This window comes from Pleurodeles waltl, chromosome 4_2, assembly GCF_031143425.1.
Source record: "Pleurodeles waltl isolate 20211129_DDA chromosome 4_2, aPleWal1.hap1.20221129, whole genome shotgun sequence".
Taxonomy (NCBI): domain Eukaryota; kingdom Metazoa; phylum Chordata; class Amphibia; order Caudata; family Salamandridae; genus Pleurodeles; species Pleurodeles waltl.
In genome coordinates this window covers 53,186,743-53,207,803 of record NC_090443.1, presented here as the reverse complement: position 1 = coordinate 53,207,803, position 21,061 = coordinate 53,186,743, and the positions used below count along the sequence as shown (strand labels likewise).

Sequence of the window (21,061 nt, the reverse complement as noted above, 5' to 3'; positions counted from 1 at the left end):
AAATATTTTGTTTTTACAATTTACTGTTCCCTTTCTGATCAGTAGTTAAAAAAATTATGCCAATGTAATGATGCATGCGCATGCAGACATCATCATGCATGTACCCACACCATTGCAGTTTTTTTCTTTTGTCCATGCTGCACAGCGTCTTGTCCACGCTGTACGGCTACAACATCCCGAAAAGGTATTGGCAAAGCCAATAGGTCCCAAAGATGAGGAACAGTGCTTGTTTTCTTATGCTTTTTTTGTCGGACTCACACAAACGTTTTTCAGAAGCCACAGAGCTCCTGCTTTGGGCCACTCTTGATATTCTGAAAGTCAGCTTAGTGTAAGGAAACTTGAGAGGGCACCCCTGCAAAGTAGACAGAGGGCCCCCCCACTTACCACTTTTCCTGGGGGCACCCCTGGAGCTCAGTGGCCCTCTGCACCGCAGGGCTGCTTAGGAGTAAGTTACACCACTGGTAGAGGTACTTTGTGAAGGTAGATGTGTAGTGTATACTGGGAAAAGGCCACTTTTTGACTACTACGTGATTTAGAGAAACACTGTGGCAGATTGTGTTTAAAGAGGTAGTTTGGAGGCTGAGGTCAGCACTTTTTTGCAGGGATTGTAGTATTATGGCAGTGCAAAGGTGCACCAGATTCCCACTAGTATGAAGCATATGGTGGACCTTGTGGCCCTGTCAGAAGTTGTTTATTTGTTTCTCTTAAAGTACACAATCCACGGTTAATATGAACCTATTTATTCAGGGTTTTTTTAAGTGTGATTTTTCACCCAGAGACATCAGGGTGCTAGGATTCGGGCACAATCTGATGAAGAAAGGAGGATGGAGAGAGCCAGGAAAGATGGAAATTTAGCAATAAATATAGATTTTTAGTCTTTTGAGAAAAGTGTGTGAGTCAATTTGACAAACCTCAAGTGCAAGGCTACTCAAAGGTTTCGGGCTCAGGAACCTGAAAGATCTACCTTCTATGCAAGCACATATGTGTTGGTGGGACCTGAGAATCAACCAAGTAAAGCCCCTGATCGAATAGCTCTATTCGGTATGTAGTGTGTAACCAAGAATAGGTGGAACAAGGGAATGAGAAACAGGCCAAGATATGGCAACACGTTTAAACATTGTTAATACTGCTCCTTCTGCTTCTTTAATTATAGAATCAGTGATTTGACAGGTGTTAATGGCAGACCAATGTACTTTAAGAGTAGCTAGAGACAGATTTTTCTCAAAATCATCTAGAAGAAACTGAATAGATGAGTCAGAACAAGATACTGAAGACACATTATGAGAGCAACACCATGAGTCAAATGCGTACTAGTGTCTTGAATTGGATTTAATCGTAGAGGATCTACTTGATACACATTAATAATGTCTGTAGGCAAACCCTGCTCCTCAAGATTTAGCCTCTCAACTTTCAAACCAACAGATTAAGGAGGACAGGAGGTTGACGGCTGCATGCTTTTTGAGAAAATGAGGGAGAACTCATGGAGGTTGAGAAGCTATCTCTCTGAGAACAAGGAACCAAGTTCTCCTGTGAATGGGAGAACTACCAACATTTGTGCTTTCACCTGCTGAATCATCCACAATAATTTCTTAACCAGAGGGAAGGAAGGAAATGCAAACATCACGGTTTTTGGCCATATTGATTGAAAGAGCATTTACTCCCAATGTGCCATGATCCGGAAACCAAGAGGAAAAGTTTGGAAGAAGAGTGTTTATTCTAGATGCAAAAAGATCCATGTAGGGGTCCCACATTTCTTGTAAATTTGTTGAAATATTCCCCTAGAAAGATTCAGGTTCTAGGAAAAGAGAAATTTCCTGCGCAAGAGAACTGCCTCTATATTGTCCAGACCCTTGGTGTGGACTCCTGCAGTTGACAGACGATGCTACTCCACCCAAGATGCCAAAGAGCAAGATACTCTGTTCAATGATTGTACGTGACTGCTGCTTTGGGAGTTGATATGGGCCACTGTGGCCATGTTGTAAGACTTTACCAGGACATGGAGAGGTAGAGGTGTGATTTGAAGTGACAAAGAGCCCTGGTTACAGCTGCCAACTCTCTCCAGTTTGACAACTTTGATGCCTCTGTCCAAGTCCACTTTTTCTGGACCGACAGATTCCCACTGTAGAACTCTAGACTAGAGTGCTTGCATTTATTGTTAAAATTTGATGAGGATTTGTGTGCCACAAGACTCCTCTAGATAGACTGTCTGTCTCCAGCCACCATTGAAGGTCTTCCTTGGTCATGGAAGTAACAGGAATTTTCATCTCCAAGTTCATTACAGGCAGTGATCCATGCCTCTATAGATGCCATAATGAAGGCCTCAAGTAAAGTTTTACCAATAAGAAAAGTGGACAGAGAGGCATCAATTTCCTTGAGAGACATTAGAGACTTTACTAAGGTATAGATGTGACAGATTCTTTCCTACGAGAGGAATATTCTGGCCTGTTGAGTATTGAACTTTGCTCCTATGAAAACAAGTTCCTTAGTTGGATGTAATTGAGACTTAGAAAGGTTAAGGAGAAAACCATGCTGGTCTAGCGTAGTTATGGTCTTTCGTAAATGGAGATTCAGGCCCTAATTATGAGTTTGGCAGGCGGAAAAGGCTGCCCACCAAAATTCCGTGGTCGGGTGACCGCCTGTGCAGCAGCCCTCCCACAGCCCCTTTTATGAGTTTCCTACTGGGCCAGCGGGAAACGAACAACATTGAAGCCAGCTCATAATAGAGCCGGCGGCAATGCTGTTGTGCATCGGGTGACCCAGCACCCGTCTCGCAAATCACTGTCTGCGAAGCAGACAGTAATATGCGTAATGGTGCTGGCCAGGAGCGCCCGCACTGCCCATGCCAAGTGTATGGGCAGTGCGGGGGTCCCCCTGGGATCCCCAGCACCCCGTCTCCGCCAACATTTACATGACTGTACAACCGTCATGTAAACGCCAGCAGAGAGAGGGGTCGTAAACCCCAGGGCAGCACTGCTTGCAGTGCTGCGCTGGTGAATTGAGACCGCCGGCACAGCCAGGCCGTCGGCCAGTGGAAATGTGGTGGTGCCTGCCGTCCGACTGTGGTGCTTTCACCACAGCCGTAATGGTGCGGTCAGACTGCTGCTTAGGTGGCGGTCTGACCGTGAGGCTGGCGGTCTTCAGACCGCCAGCCTCGTAATCTGGGCCTGAGTTTTTGAATCAAGTAGACTTTAATCAACTAATTGTCCAAGTACAGGAATATCGAGATTCCTTGCACAATTGGGGCTACCATTTTTGGTAAAGGCCCTCAGAGTTGATCTTAGCCCAAATGGAAAGACTCTATATTAACAATGTTGTTTCTGAGCACAAACTCTAAAAAATATTTAATGACTTCTGAACATGGGCACATGGAGATAAGCATCCATTAAATCCAACACTGCTAATAGATCATTCTTTTGTACAGGAGAGGCTTGCGCATCTTTGAAGCGGGGGGATCAATTTAATAAAAAAAATTAAAAATACACTTACCTTCACTCACCGCTGCCACCACGCCGCTCCTCTCCTGCAGGCTGCAGGCACAGGCTCCCAGCCTGTCCTGTGGCCAATCCTGATGCTGCTCAGAACGGCATTAGGCTTGGCTGGGAGTGCCCATCCATGGTGCTCCCATGCAGACTCGGAGCCTGTGCCTGCTCTCTCCAGCCCGGCGACACAGTGCTGAGCCAGAGAGAGCACAGTACGCATGTGTGTTTGACCGGCCCAAGACAGCCGGCCAAACATACATGTGCTCTGAGGGGAGTGCTCTGTGCACTCCCCTCCATGGCCGACATCTCCAATGCCCCACCCCTTTTACTACAAAACGATAATAAACAAAGTTTATTATCTATTATCGTTTTGTAGTAAAAGGTTTGCACCTGCTGCTGCTGGAGGGGGACACGCTCCTCTGCCATAGTGGAGGAGCCGCCACTGCTTATGGATCAGCTTAATAATTCTCTTGAGGATTTCCATTTTGAATGAGCTCTTCATTACGGACTTGTTCAGAACTTTTAAATTTATAACAACTCGAAAGCTCCTGTTTAGCTTCAGAAAGACATTAGACACCTTGTCCTTCTCCTTCTTTGGAACCAAAACAAGTGCCTTCCTTTGGAAAAGATTCTGTTTTTTTCCTGTAACACCTTCCTTTTCTCAAGCGTTTGGTAATGGCATCTGAATGATCCCTGATGATGTTGGAGGCAACTGGAACTTTATTTGTAGCCCCTCTAAATGAAGTTTAATACTCACTTGTCTGTAGTGAATTCCTCTTACAGGTCCAGGAACCAATGAATCCTAACTCCAAATGTGAATTTGGGTCAACTTACTTCCTGGTCCTCAGCAGAGTCAGGAAAGCTGGTTTGTAATTGAAGGGTCTTGTTTCTATTTCTTTTGGAATTGAAAAATAAAGCTTTACCATGAAACTTCGATCCTCATTCCATACTCTGCTGCCTTCTGGAGGGCTATGCAAAGCTTAATTCTTAACTTTAAGGGAAGATTTAGGTTGTTGTTTCCAAAAGGAATGGGTGTTTCCTTTCGTTCAATATTTTGTGCAGTTTTTTTTCAAGTTCTGAGCCAAGTAATCTTTTTTTAAGTGTCACAGCTCTTTGTGCAGAGTTGGTCTTTCATTTGGTCGGAAAAAGGTTTTTGCAAGCTGCATGAAACACCATATTCCAAGGCCCAGGCTCTGACTGTATTGGAAAACATAACTGAGAGAAACTCACTTGTTTTTTTTGCATTTGCTCCAAAATATCAGAACACTGCAATCCCTCCTGAATAGATTTAAATAACTCTTTAAAATCTGTAAGGACTGCTCAGTATAAACACCATACTAGAGAGGAGTGCCAAATGAGAACCAGAATAAACCTTCTTTAAAGTTGTATCCACTATCTTATTTTCTGGCTCCTTTAGGATATTATCTTCTGCCAATGAAGATTGTCCAACAAGACTGGCAACAACCAAGTCTACAAGGATTGAATCAGGAAAGTTACCTTCCATAGGATAAAGCTTTGCCATAAACCTTGGTAGTTTAATCTTGTCTGGATCCTTCCACTCATCAAGCACCACATCCAAAACAAATTGATGGATAGGAACTCCAAAGCTAGACGTTTTATTTTAAACTTCCTTAGGACAGCGGGATGAACCGGTAATCTCTTCTTCTGACAAACCCATGTTCTCCTTGATGTGACACAATAACAACATATCTTTTGAAATATACTTCTCTTAACGTTCTAATGAATAGGAAGAGGTCTAAAGTTGAGAGATCAGAATAAATACTTTTTTGTCCTACTTTTTCCCACACAACTCCTTTATCCTTTTTTGGAGAGAATGTTTACAAAATGGACTTCCTTATTCTCTCATCCTCAAACAAGAATGTATTCTTCTTAGGGAGAGGAGGGTAAGGGGATCTCGATCTGCTATTACGTGAAGATGAGGAAGGAGAACAATGCTTACTTTTTCAAGAATGTCTCCCCATATATGGCAATTTACAATCTGGAATTAAGAATAAAAATGTCATCAGAATTAAGAAAATATTTATAGTGGCTCACTGCCATGCACAATGGAACTGAACTCACTCCTGTAGTAGGACAGAGCACGAACCAAGAAGCAGCAGCACTTGGCGCAAGACCTGAAAGCATTCAGAATGCCTGCTCGGTGAGTAGACACTCAGAAACATTACACATGCGCAGAACAAACTCCACTAAGAAACGGTGCAGGTTACAATGCCTGAAAGCCACCACAATGCATCCATAAAACATGAAAGAAACATCAACTTGACCATGAAAACACTAACCTTGGTCTTTGTAATGTACACTAGTATATAATGTGAAAAGGAAAGAGCACACTCATTATGCAGTATTTTACTACCAAATATAACACGCATGCTTGAAGATACCAAGCTCTGAAATCACCTCTTATTAGTTCCCAGAGTGTGGAGCTCTTTCGATGTTAAAATAAAATTCTGTCCCATCCCAGCAGAAAAATACACTTTTACTCACTTGAGAGGAGCATTTCCTATTTTGTTTCCTCTCTTGAGATTGGTGACAATAATCATAGTTGTCAACTGGGTCGAGCACGAGGAAAATAGAGGTAATGTGAGATTGTTTCCCTGTATCTTGTGAAAGGTGGTGCCCTTTGTTGGTTTTAATAACAGAGGCCATCCTGCTAGTAATGCAGGATTGCATATAGCTTTTTTTACCCTTGTGCAAGGTGGCAAATGACAGCTTAAAAGTGGTTGTGATGTTTGCATCACATGGTTCTCCATTCTTGGTCCCAGTACTCATGATACGCATATGCCCCATTTGCCTTTCATCAATGATCTGATCTAAGTAATAGGCTCTTGTTGAATAGTGAATTAAAAAGTGAGAAGGGCAGAAGTCCCCTTACTGATCTGTTGGAGTGGTGGGGTAGGACAAGGCTAGTGTAACCAGAAAAAGGATGCCACTTAGGTAGGGGAAGCCTATAACTCATAAAAGTAAAATTTTGGATGAGGAAGGGAGAATTCATGCAGTGAAGATCATTGGTAATTAATTGAAGCATTATATTTGCAGTGAAAGAATTGATGGACAAGAGTGCTGCCCCACCGCTTTCTCCCCACCCCCATAAGAATCAGTACTCTGCCCCTCTTTTCCTAGACCTATTACCAAAGAGTGAGAGGGTTGAGCATGAATGTCAATGTGTCAGTAAAGAGGAGGATGGCACTGAAGCAAGTTGACATCTTGATCTCAAACTACAGACAATACCTCTCACACAACTGATAAACCATGAGGGAAGGAGACATGGTACGACTACTATTGAGGTAGGACAGAGTGTGATCTTATAGTTGTCAGGCCACACTTTTCTGGCCTACTGACAAGCAAAACTGAAAGGTGAAAAAGTATATATATTGTTTTGAAGGTGAATACAAAATTTTCTAGCTGTTGCGTCAAGAATTGTCAATTCTATTAAGGACACAGAGGCGAAGATTATGCTTCTCTCTCTTTACTGAATAACTTACAGCAGCCAATGAAAACACTATAAAACAGAAAAACTATGTTTCCCAAGATCTTATGTAGTCCATAACACTGTCCAATCATATATAGCCCTCGTATATAAATGTCAACATCCACAAAGTCCTTCCTCTATCTTTGCGATAGATGAGGTCCCACATTGCGTCATCAACCACATGAACACGGAACTGCAACATCCTGAGTGGAGTCAACAGAACACCAACTTGCAGAAATCAGGATTACTCCTTGTAAATCTCAAATTCTTATCTCCACCTAAAATAGAGGACAAAATAAAATAGCACTAAAACAGTCCTCAGACCTAGAACAACAAGTGGAGGGCAAAAATATATATACATACAGTCTTGACATAATGTTAGGTCATTTCAGTCAATAACAAAATAATTTTCATGAAATTATTTAAATGCAAACTAAAAGGGTGGGGTAATTCTCACCTCTGTGTCCTTAATAGAACTGAAAATTCTTGACACAACAGGTAGAAAATGTTGTATTCTATGGCAGGACCAGAGGCTTCAGATTATGCTAGCTCAAAGTTGATTTACTATAACTGAAGCCACTTCAACAAAAGGTTTATGGTAAAATACTTTAAGGAAGAGTCGGTTGACCAATCAGCCGTTGCCATAATGTCCTCCACACAAGAGTCTGTCGAAAAAGCCTTGGAAATCATAGCTCCTCTGACCGAATGAGCCCCAAAAATGGAGGTATCTATCCCAGCTTCAGTCATTAACCATCTAACCCCTCTAGATAAAGTAGCTGATGACACAGGACCAAAAGGCTTTTGCAATGAAATAAGCAGTTGACCCTGGAAGTCTCGGCGAACTTCCCGAGTGGACTCCTTGTACACCTTTAAACATTGAACCACACACAATTTTGTATGATGTGGAAAAGCAGGGTAAGAAACACATTTAAAATCTGTTTTCTTTCTTTTGGAAATAGTAAAAGATACTCCCTAAGGAGTAAATACTCTACCTGCTGAATCCAACGCTTTAACATCCGAAACTCTATGACAGGAAATTAGACAAAGAAGGATCGTAAGTTTCGAGGCTAACTGTTTACGTGTAAGTTCTTTGTTACAAGGCCAAGCTTTCAGAAATCATAATACCACACCAACATTCCAAAGCACGGAATATTTAGGCTTAGGAGGTTTAACCATGCTGATACCACACAACAGCTTACAAACTAAAGGATGTTCTCCCACTGATTTACCATCAATATGGGGATGTCCTGTCGATATAGCCAACCAAAATGTATTGATTGTTCTATATGCCAAACCTTGGGCTGCCAAATCTGAGAGAAAATTCACAATTATACTAACGTTTGCCCTCAAGGGATCGATATTCCGTTCACTACATCAACCAGTCCATCTCTTACAAGAAGATTTGTACCGTTTGTGAGTAGAGGGAGCCCAGGATTGGGACAGGAAGAACAAAGCGTTGTCTGAAATTCCTGGCACCTGCCAATGGCTCCTGAAAGTCTCCATGCCATGAGGGATAATTTTCCTGTCACTATTAATGGATGAGATAATCCTGCTGGGTCCAGCAACAGAGATTAAAATGCAGGGATCCGAATCGGAAGGGCAGATGAGAGTTCCATCACCACTGGGAACCATGGCTGAACTTTCCAAAGCAGGGTCACAAGGATTAATTGAGCTGATTGTCTCCTCACCTGAGAGAGTACTCTCTGAATCATGCTGAATGGGGGAAAATCATGTAGCAGACCCGTCTCCCATGACTGAAGGAAAGCATCCGACCCCATTGCCAGAGGGTCCGGTCTCCAAATGAACAACCAAGGAAGTTGTGTGTTCAGATATGAGGCAAAAAGTCTGATGGAACATGGACCCAAAAACAGATTGAGTTTGGAGAATATCTGAGAGTTCAGCTTCCAGGTGCTGCCATCTCTCAGGAAATGAGAGTTCCAGCCCACAATCAAGTTGAACCTGCCTGGAATGTACTCTGCTACAACAGAAATCTGATGTTGGAGACAGCACTCCCAAAGTCCTTGGCTATCATTGCCAACACTTGTGATCTGGTCCCCTCCAGATGGTTTATGTAGAAAACCACTGAAACATTGTCCAAGCGCAGCAGAATGAAACAACTCGTGTTCCGAGGGGATAGTATTCGGATCGCAAACGATCCCGCCAAAAGTTCTAGGCAATTGATGTAGAGTAATTTCTCCTTCCTCTGTTGTCACTGAGCTACAACGGGCTCCCCAACCCCAAAGACTGGCAACTGACTCTATCACAAGCTCCGGAGAGGCTGCAAATATTGCTCTGCCATTCCTAGCATCGATATGATTTAACCACCCAGAGATCTCTGTTTTGGCCTCTTCGGAAAGCTGGATCGGTTCCGAATAGGATAGACCCCTTCGAAGGTGTAGGATTTTCAAGCATTGAAGGGCTCATTAATGGAGAGGTCCTGGGAAGATTGCCTGAATGGAAGAGACCAGTAAGCCTACCAGGCGAGTTAATGTCCTCAATGATATAATCCGAAAGGCAAGGGCTCTCCTCAACTCTTTCTTGATAGAGGTCCTCTTCGAAAAAGGCAACAGAAGCTACTCTTTGATGGAGTCTATTTAAAAACCTAAAAATTCTATATTCTGAGAGGGAGTCAATATCGACTTTCCCAGATTGATGAGGAAACCTAAGTATTGAAGAAGGTTGATAGTCCATGACAGATGTGTCACAAGAGTCTCTTTGGATTGGGCAAGACTAGGATGTCGTCCAGGTAAATAATCAGGTGAAAACCTCTGTCTCTGAGGGATTGTACCACTGGTCATAAGAGCTGGTAAAATACCATGGGGCGGATGACAGTCCGAACAGGAGAACTGTAAATTCGTAACATTGATCTCTCAAGAAAAACTGGAGGAATCTGCGATGTGGTCCGATAATCAGGACAGTTAAATAAGCGTCCTTGAAGTCTAGATGCACAAGAAAATCTTTTTCCTGAAGCAAAACTCTTAAAAGATGGATACCTTCCATCTTGAAGTGACGATATACTATCCAAGAATTGAATTCCCTTAGATTGAGAACCAGATGAGACCCTCCACGTTTCTTTTGCACCAGAAAAATGGGACTGATAAACCCGAGAGGGTGTGGAATCGTTTCGACTATGGCATGTTTGCGAAGCAAAGCGGAAACTTCTAGATCTATGAAAGAGCTCTCTTCTGGGGAAAAATGAAGTCTGAGGGAAATTGGACTTCTGAGGCGTTGCATAGACCTCTAGTGTGAACCCTTAAACGGTTTGCAAGATCCAAGGACCTGGACAGAGACTCTCCTAGTAACTTAAACAATGCCGTATTCTGCCCCCCAAGATTACTTCAGAAAAGGGAGTAATTCTCACCTGTGGTGTTGTCTGCAGTGGCGGACCTGCCTCGGTTACCGCCTCGGTAGCCACGCCATAGCCTTTTCATGATCTGGAGGGATAGAATCCCCTAGAGGTAGATCCTCTTCCTCTGTGCACAAATCATCCAGAGGCCTGATGGAATCCACAGTCCGGCGAATGACCTCTGAATCGCCTGGCCCTGGCATAAAGGCCTCCACTAAACATCTTTGTCATGGATGATTGGGCTTTGCCTAAGGCTGAAAAAGTGGCCACATATTTCCCCAAATCTTTAACAAACTTGTACCCGAACAACATTCCATTTGCCAAAGTGCCCGCCTCATTGGGGGCTAGTTCTGCCAATTTAGGATCAATCCCCATGAGGAAGGATCATCTCCTCTCAGTAGAAATAGCACAGTTTGCATTGCCAAGCAGACATATGGCTCTTTGCAATATAGTGCCTGGATCTAAGGGAGTAATGGTCTCTTTAGCATGCACCGCCAATTCAAGGATCTTTGTAATATGACCAGATATGTCCAACAACACGTCCTGGCATCCTTTCCAGACTCTATTCGAACCCTTTTTGGGGTCTTTGGTGAACATTTTAATAAGAGTTGCCAGATTTGGATCTAACTCCGGGGTGTCTGCGGCTTTCCCTAAAAGTGAGGGGCATGGACATTCTAAGCGTAGAGTGCTATGTATGTTGCAGTCAAACCTTTACGGATTCTGTCCTGTACGTAGTGCGCTACCTCAGCGCAAGGAATCCATTCGGTAGATCTTGGATGGATGATGGATTTAGGGTTGAAAGACAAGGGGGGGTCATTACAACCCTGGCGGTCTTTGACTGCCAGGGCTGTTTTGACGGAAGCACCGCCAACAGGCTGGCTGTGCTTCCTGGGAAATTACGACCACGGCGGAAGCGCCGCGATCGCACCACCGGGACCAGTGGTTTCCCGCCACTTTAGTCCTGGTGGTTTAAATCTCCCAGGGCAGCGCTGCCCAGGGGATTACGAGTCCCCCTCCCGCCAGCCTTTTCATGGTGGTTTGGACCACCATGAAAAGGCTGGCAAAAAGGGGTGTCGCGGGGCCCCCTGCCGTGGTCCCATGCGGCTTTTCACTGTCTGCATAGCAGACAGTGAAAAGCGCGACGGGTGCAACTGCACCCGTCGCACAGCCGCAACACCGCCGGCTCCATTTGGAGCCAGCTCCCGTGTTGCGGCCGAGATCTCCACTGGGCCGGCGGACGGAAACCAGGTTTCCGCCCGCCGGCCCAGCGGGGATCTCCAAATAGGCCCCGCGGGAGTGCAGCTGCATTGGCGGCCGCCCGGAGGTTTCAAATTGGTGGGCGGCAAGGTTGAAATGAGGGCCAAGGTCTTTTGTGTCTGACTGTCCTCTTTGAGGTTGTTAGTTTTGCGTTTGCATTTACCCAAGGGTTTTGGGTTGTTTGCATGCTCTGATTATAAGGAATGGAAGGACCCTGACTCTGCAGTCTCTAAAGTATTTATAGGCAGTCTAGAAAGAGACCATGCACCTCCCAAGGAAAAGAAAGGTTCCTATTCGTGGTCCTTCAGCACTGATGCAGCCATCTGCGCAAGAATCTCTGCCGACAATGAAGGACCCACAGAGGCTCTCTGGGCAAATCCCTCATATGGTGCCAGATCATCTCTTGGCATATTCACCATAGGGAGTTTCCCTCTTAGTTCACGCTGGCCATATCGGACTAATGGGCGGGTAAAAGGCTTCAAGGCCTTTATTAGAGCCTGGTTTACTGAGTCCTGGATATGGATGCCCAGGGCTTCCACAAGTCTTTCCTCCATTCCTTATTCTTCATGTCAGGATTTTCCTGGTAATAGTCCTCTTTGTAGCATAGTACGCCATTATTACTGAGAGGAGAGGAGAGGAGTTCAAGGGGGGTCACCCAGCAGGAAATAATATATTTAGCACCAAAGTGCTTCCAAAAATTGTTCTGCTCAATAAGAGGTGGAGGAAGAACCTGTAAAACCCCTAGGGCAAGACCCTACCATGTTTATGCGCCCCGTCGGACATTCAGGGACAGTTTTCAGTACTTCGAGACTCACGCTGCGCTCTGAGGCACGATCGGAATGAAAGGTGCTGTCAGAATACATGCACAAGTAGGAAGTAGAAAGAGGACAGAGTCCTCCAGCCGCCGGTTGAGCGTGCAGGAGCCACGCACTGTGCCCACAGGCTCCCAGGGGGAGAAGAGTAAATCGGCAAGTTGATTAAATGTGCAATAAAGGTTCCATAGGCCCGACAGCGATTCACTGATTGTGCGTCACCTCGAAAAATCAGAAAGTGAGTGTGATCGGAAAAATCACTTGGGCACCACGGTAGGTCAGGTTCACATCCCGGTCCCACTCCACAAGAGCTGGTTAAATTAATTAACAATCATTAATCAAGTAGAATGGAAACAAAGACACTTATCTCGTGCTGTGAGCAGTAAAGAAAGAGGAAGGACTTTCTGGATAGTGACATTTATATACGAGGGCTATATATGATTGGACTGTGTTATGGGCTACATAGGATCTTGGGAAACATAGTTTTTCTGCTTATAGTGTTTTCATTGGCTGCTGTGAGTTATTCAGTAAAGAGAGAGAAGCATAATCCGAAACCTCCGGTCTTGACAAGGAAGTTATTAAAAACACAATGTTACAGTTGAAAAACATATGGAAGTGAGGGATTTAGGGCCTGATGGACAGAGTTGAGGTAGGAATGTACTACCATAATGCATTTAGGACTTACAGTGGCCAAGTGTGTCATTGCTTTACTAACATGGAGGGACAGAGAGTCTCCAGTGGAGCGAATGTAATAACATGGAGAGTTTTAAGGTCTAGGTTTAGAGGTGAGACAGACATGGTCTAAAATAGAGGGTTTTAGGGCCATGGGTGGAGGGGTGAGGAGGAATACATAGTAACACAAAGGGGCATATTTAAGAGCCACTTGCTCCGCCTTAACTCCACCTTAGCGTGATTTTTTTTAAGCTAAGGCAGCGCTAAGTTGGCCATTTCCCTTTGCCACATTAACAAAGTGGCGCAATGCATGCATTGTGCCACTTTGTACCCCCTTGGCCACATTATGCCTGCACCAGGCATAATGTAGGTAAGGGGGCATTCCGGCGCTAGTAGGCCCACAAAGTTAATAGATGTCAACAATGCCATTTATGGGATAATTTTAACACCTGCTCAAAGCAAGCATTAAATTGATGCTCCCATAGAAACCTATAGGCCTCCTTCCACTTTGCTACACTAGCATCAACATTTTTGACACTAGTGTAGCAAAGCACCACAATAGCGTCAAAACATTTTACGCTTTTGTGCTAATGACCCCCATGGTGTGCTGTATTATAAATACGGCGCAACCATGGTGTTGTTAGGTGATGATGGGGGGCGGGGGCAGAAAAAGTGCAGCATCAGCTGTTGTGCACCACTTTTTCATAAATATGGGCCAAAAGGTTTTAGGGTTAGGTGGAAGAGGAGGCAGTGAAGCAGGAATATACTAACTTGGTTGGTGTTAGGGGCTGGGGGCAGGTTCAGTTTGAAAGTTGGAATGAGATTCCGACATTTGGGTTGAAAGTAGGTAAAGTACTGGAGAGGCAGAAAATGTACACCATCATAACATAGGGAGATGCTACATCTCAATGTTTACATGTCCCAAGAAGGGATGAAGAGTTGTTATGGAGAGCTAGAAATACCCTACATGCCAGTGTTCAGAGGCTGTAGGATGGGCAGGGAGGAAGAGAGGTTCTTAGCTGAAGCCCCTAGGATGTAGGAAGAAATGTGATTGGGCTACAAAATAGGCATGATAGGAGTGATAGGTACCCTTCAAATCAGAGATCAAGCCCCTAGGATGGTCAGTTAAGGAGAAACACCTTAATTCTCAGTGTACACAGGTCATATGCTGCTGGAGGGGAAGTTCTTCATGCAAGATCCAGGGCTGATTGGATGGTTGTAGCGTTGCCCTTATTATGTAACGACTTACAGAAAGAATGGCGAAATTGCATATGGTGGTGACTGAAACCAGCAAGATACACTGTCTTCTTATGTTCAACATCTGTCTTGTTTGCAGGCTGTGCTACAGTCCAGAGAGAAGGAGGCGAAGGAACCCACAGAGAAGGATGTGGATCTCTCATTCCAAGTCTCAAAATCAAGAGTGGCAGAGGTGGACATCTCATTCCAGGTGGAACAATCTAGTGCAGTGAAAGTGGATACCTCATACCATGTGCAGGAGTCCACAGCTGAGGGAATGGGCATCTCATACCAGGTGGCAAAACCCTCAGTTGAGGTTGTTGACATTTCATATCAGCTACAGGAGTCCACAGACAATGGGGTGGACATCTCATACAAGATGGCGGAATCCACTGTTGAGGGGGTGGACATCACATACCAGGTAGGGGCATCCAGAGCTGAGGAGGTGGACATTGCATACCAGGTGGGGGAATCCACTATCAAAGGGGTGGACATTTCATACCAGGTGGGAAAATCCTCGGGTGAGGAGGTGGACATTTTATATGAGGTTGAAGACTCCATAGTTGATGGGGTTGAAATATCATACCAGGTGGGGGATTCCACTATTGGGGGAGACTTATCATATCAGATGGTGGCATCTACAACTGAGGGTATGGCTATATCAAGCCAGTTGGAAAAATCCAAAGTCGAGGGAGCAGGTATCTCATACCAGGTTGAGGAGTCTACAGTCAAAGGGCTTGATTTTTCATACCAAATTGGTGAGTCTGAAGTAGAGGGAGTGGAAATCGTACGCCAAGATGTTGAGTCTACAGTAGAGGGGGTTGACATCTCATACCAAATTGTAGAATCCACAGCACAGGGGGCAGACATCTCATATCAGGCAGGGGAGTATACAGTTGAGGGGGTGGACGTCTCGTACCAGGTGGGGGAGCCTACTTTAGATGGGGTGGGCATCTCATGTCAGACAGGGGAGTACACAGGTGAGGTGGTGGACATATCATACCAAGTCGGTGAGTATACAGAAGATAGGGCAGATATTTCGTACAACCTGGGAGGGTGCACCGTAGAGGGGACAGAAATTTCTTACCAGGTGGAGGATACTGCAGTAGAGGGAGTGGACATCTCATATGAGGTGATAGAGTCTACCGTAGAGGGGGAAGATATCACATACCAGGTAGATGGTTATGTAGTTGACGGAGCTGATATCTCATATCAGGTGGGGGAGACAGCAGAAGGAGAAAGTATCTCATATCAGGTGGAAGGGTATACAGTAGATGGAGGGAGCATGTCCTGCACTACTGTGGAGGGAGGAGACATCTCATACCAGGTTGGTGAGTGCACATTAGAGGGGACAGACATCTCATACCAGGTGGAGGGCTACACAATTGATGGAGTCGACATCTCCTATCAGGTGGGGGGGTCTGCAGTGAAGGGTGAGGATATCTCATACCAGGTAGATGGATACACAGTTGATGGAGTGGACATCTCATACCAGGTGGGGGAATACACAGTCGAGGGGTCAGACATTTCATACCAGGTGGAGGAGATCTCAAGTGTGGCAGAGTAGAGACATCTCAGACTAGGACCTCAATTCCTATTCACTGAGAGGGAGCATAGCCGGATACAACCTGCGGTCTTTCAAATAATAACAGCAAAAGATGACATTCCCCTCCTCCCCCACATCCAACTGAAGCTTGAACTCTGAGTCCCTTATACCTCTCTCTCAATGGAAACTCACCCTGAGACTCTCTACCCTCACTTAGCCAGGAGAGATCAGCTTGTGACCATGTGCATTCTCACCAATTAGGGGTGTCATTCTGAGACACAGTGCATTTCACCATTTCATTCCTACTAAACTAATTTGAGCTGGCCTTAGACCTCTCTTTTAATCCCTTTTACCCAAAGACATCTTAGCCAGGCCTCCAAACTTCAAATTAGCGAATGGGTTCTCAGTGTGGGATTTGGACTGGGCAGAACACCCCAAACTATTCAATTCAATTATCAATGATCTGGATGCAAGGTCGTTGATGGAACACCTTACAGACTAGAAAGAGACATGCAACAAATTAACTGTCCAGAGGGTTAATTCCCAGGGCATTTTGTGACAGACCTTCAGGTCGCTCTTCCTTCAAAACAAATACCAAGAAATGTCTGCCTTTTCCTAAACTAAAGTAGACAATAAGCTAAATGATGCATATGTAATAAGGAAAGTCTCAGGCTTGGTTACTCATAAAGGTTTTCTAATGAGTTTCATCTTTTTGACTCCTCCTCCAGTAGGCACTCCCACTAAGCAAGCAGAACAGCAACGACAGAGACCAAATAAACAGGAGGGACACTTCAATGTTGCAAGGCAATGCTACTAAGGAGACCTTCCACTTATATAGACATGGTCTGAAAGTGGTTGCCTGAATAATATGTGACTCTTTAGCATCTACATAATTTTCCTTGATGCTAATTATGCTTCTGTATAGCAGTAATTGTTTACCTTGCATGCTCATACTGGCCCTATTATTGGTATCTTGAACCCTCAGACTCTTTTAAACTACCTTCATCTTGCTTCTTCTTAGTAACAACCCAACAAGGACTAATCCTATAAAGCCAAATCTATTATGTACAAGTGATTTTTATTCATGTAAGTGGCAGTGTGTAAGTCATCACCTGCAGAAGCTTGGTCCTCTGTATCTCTCGCTGCACTCAGGTCGCAACCTATTATTCACTTATGAAAACAAATACTCCACCACTGCACTGGTCCACACTGTTCCATTGGCAAAACTTCAACAAGAGGTATAACAACATCCCTCTCTTACATAATATCATACACAAGAACCAAAAAACGTAAGTGATAATAGTATCAAACATTAGTAATATTTATTTATAATAAACACAATAATATAGTCCTTTTTATCAAAAATGGCAATCATTTCTATATACACACACCCCCTCTGAACAAAAAACAACAGCAACATAGAATACAGACACAAAGGAGAACACACCATGCACAAAGACAACATATACTGCACAAATGGACACAGACAAAATCATAAAAGTCTCAAGACAAGACAGAAAAGTCCAAAAAACAGATAAACCTCTCCACGCCAATACATCATTTATCAAAAAACTAGATATTTACAAATAATAACAAAATAGACACACAAAAAATATATAGATTTATAGCAATATTACTATAGTTTTTGGTAACTCATATGTGAGAAAACAAGCTGCTCACTCTCTCAAATATCATGATGTATTAAACAATATGTTCAAAATTCCAAAACACATGGGGTCTCCTTCGTCAAAGTTAGTATTTCAACCACAGCTTCAATGTATGGCCAACCATGACCCAATGGCTCAAACGGCTACTCGCTCCTCTGTCATAGCTTTGTAACCAAACGGTGTTCAATAGTACCCTTTGAATGCTCCAAAACCAGCAATTAATGGGGGCTCACGATATAACGTGCTCCTCGCGTTTGTCAGAAACTCAAAGCTGACATATAAACGCGGTCAGCTTGAAGCCGTCATTAATTGCTGGTTCCCTAAATACTTCTGATACATACTAAAATTGAAACAATTCTATACAGGCTATATGCCTCTACACAAAATAGAAATCAACTTCATTGCAGAAGACAGATTATTTCTAGCATATCAAAATCAGCTGTTGTTGACAATGGTAGGAAATATCCACTCAATTTCAATGTAGATGATTTGACATCCACAAACTCTACTCGGTCTTCCACAGTTCTCTTGTATTCATTTATGAAAGTCCACCAGGAGCATTTTGCAATTAGAGCCATCATCATTTATTTTCTCTGAGGTTCTCTTCTAAAACGGGCATGTTCCCCACTAAGAACCTCTCTTTATTTTGTACATGGATACAAATGTTGACCTTCCTTGACAGGTATTCCTCTAAGCCTGATACAGCATGTTTCTCATTCTTTATTAAATTGCTCAAACAATTCCAGTGGTGACGAGATATCCATAGTGAGATTATGCCTTTTCACTCTGTAACTCTATAGCAGTACTATTGGTGAAGTGGTGAAGGTTTCTCTTAAGGAAATTGCTCTAATTTTGCTCTTGATCTGGCATTGGCTGTGCAATTCGGTGGTATCCTACCAATGTGTGTTTCCGTGGAAATGGTTTATGTCCTGATTGTACGAAGAGGATTTGGAGGCCCTGGTTTAGGAAAGATCTGTTATGTACAACGCTATGAATAAACCTTTGTTATCTGCCTCTTGAGATTTCTTCTTGCGTCAGCAGGACACTGTGGCAAATGCTTAGCAGTGTGCATGCTACCCTATGATGGTGAATAAATCCGTCTAGCAGGTCCTTTTGTCTAACACTGAGAAAAGGTATTATGTGATAATGATGTATTTGGGTCGATGGCTTCGTGTTCCTCATTAGTCTGTGCAAATATCACTCCAGCTGTTCTCGCATTTTTCATCTTCAGCTGCACAAGTTGAGCTGTGGTACCTGACTGAACTGACATCTAGATCGAGTATCTGCAGTGAAACTTGCAAGGTTTGGGAGGGAGCAACTTGCCTGGCGCTGGTGTTTTGTGCAAGCAGTGCATGACCAGTGCTAGTGCTTCTGGCATGATGTATGCTTGGCTAAGCACTCAACATGGTGCCTGATTCAAGGGCAAGTATCACTATTACAAGGGTGTTTTCATCTTTCACTGGAATCAAACGCTTCATTGATGTCCATGGACCATTTGACCCAGAAAGAAGTGTGGCGACCCATACATAAATTTACATGTACACCACCCAAACAATTTAGACACCATGACCAATGTGGCCACAGAGGGAAAACTCCAATAAGGAATAAAGTTCAAAGCTTTATTTTGCAACCACAAGGTTAGTGTCATAAAGACAAATTGTAAAGATATATGATCCCCATAGGCTTCCCAAAGCAGCAAAACAAATTAAAACAAGTTAGCATTAATACAATTAGACATTCAAGAAGAATTAGACTTATCATTAATGAAATGTTCTGAGCTACAGAAATATATTTTGGATCAGATTGTATCAACATTTGTCAAGTCCAATTTAAGCAGAGTATGCTCATTTGGGCTGGACACACGATGTCCCTACATCTATCCAAATTAGGAAATTCATGTGTGGGGATAGACACATGCAGGCAAAAATACAAAAAAAATAAATAAATAAATTGGAAAAATATATCTTGGATTACAGAATACTAGCTAGAAAAAAAATAAAAAGTGAGTGTCAGCATGATAGATTCTATAAAAAGGGATATGTCAAGGAGCAACGGCATTCAGCTGAGAGAGCTATTCCCTCCAAGGGACAGCATTCACGGATTCTTCATCAGCAAAGCATTTAGACCAGCAGCAAAGCCCAGCCAGGCATGACATCAGGAAAGGTGCCGAGAGAGAATCTCATCTGACTAGGGTCAAAGGAGCTGAAGAACTGCAGAGAGACTGCTCTAAACTTTTTAAAGTCCATTCGTAATATAAAACACATAAATCACGTTGATTTGTCAGTTTAATGGCATCATGTCACGCCAAAAGGGCATCATCCAATAGGAATAAATGGAACACTTTACTTGCAACAGTTTGGTTTTCTCTCGAATACCTACTCTTTCCATATGACTCTAAACATTGGAAACAAATGTATTGCTTTGCAACAGTTTGTTTGGTTCCCAGGTTTTTCTATGGGATCATCTCAGTTCCGTGTGAATCCATATACTGGTGGCAACAATTTATTTCGCGTTAAGTCCAGAGGCCAGGAAGTTTCTTTCCAAGGACACTAAACTAAAAGTCTTTGTTCAATTTAACAATGAACCTATTGCAACTTGCATAGCTTCCAAAACTCACATTAGAAAGAACAATGATCCACCATTTTTACATGCCTGCAAAATACGAGCTCTGCAGGCCTAAGTTACGCTGACACAAGAAAATATAAAATGCATTAAAAATATCTGTTAATAAAAGGCACATAATATGCACATTTATAAATTCAGCATTAATAATAGAGTATCAGAAGAAGTGGTGAGTCTTGGCGTTTGGCTCTGCTTGACCCACCAACAGCAGGCGTGCTTACTCAGCCCAGCAGACATTGTTGAGGTCTCTGGCCTCATGTCATGGGTGCAGGTGTGTGTTCTGGCAAAGATGGCATGGTAGATTGTATCCAGGAGAGACAAAAGCTGTGCTCGGTCAGCATTGCTCGTATCCAGGTGGGTCTTTACTTGCACTTCTTCGATGGCCCAGGCGCAGACGCCCCCCCACCCAAACAATAAGAAGAGGCCGCCCCAGTCACAATGATGTTCCAGTGCAGATTTGTGGAAATCTGCTGATTGCCATATATGATCTTGCAGCAGCTCCAACTCTCTCAAGGCTCTGGGTTTCAGTTGAAGTGACCAGCATTGTGCCGCCCTGATTCTTCAAGTGACACTGCCGTCACTGATGCTGTACTTCTTGGTATGCCACATGGACTCCAATGTTTCACCGTCTCACCACACAGCCTTACAGTGCTGGTCCTTCCCTGTGTTGCAGCAGACTATGCTCTGTTCCTTCTGCCTCAGCTCCCCACACTACTCCTTTTCAACGCAACATCTTCTTCATGCAAGTGCCCATCCAGCACCCCTCCTCAGTCGTATGTCACTTCCTTCACTCAAAGTAGGCCCCCAGGCACCTCATAAGTTTTGGTTGTATGCACTTTCAAGTTATGAGACAATCTGAATGTTTAATTTAAAAACTGCAGGTGTACCATTTCTGTGTTACACATCTCCATGTTAGTGGTGTGCAATTTTGTTT

At 43.7% G+C, this 21,061-nt stretch overlaps 1 protein-coding gene across 1 annotated transcript in view; it reads left to right on the top strand.

Annotated features, from left to right (window-relative positions):
* LOC138292185 (uncharacterized) overlaps nt 1-18,519 on the top strand; it is a 186,393-nt gene extending 167,874 nt beyond the window's left edge. Inside the window, exon 9 of the mRNA XM_069230623.1 lies at nt 14,393-18,519. Within this exon, the coding sequence (XP_069086724.1) occupies nt 14,393-15,859 (1,467 nt within the window). The 3' untranslated portion in view covers nt 15,860-18,519. The remainder of the gene's footprint in view (nt 1-14,392) is intronic.
* Nucleotides 18,520-21,061: the final 2,542 nt, after the last annotated feature.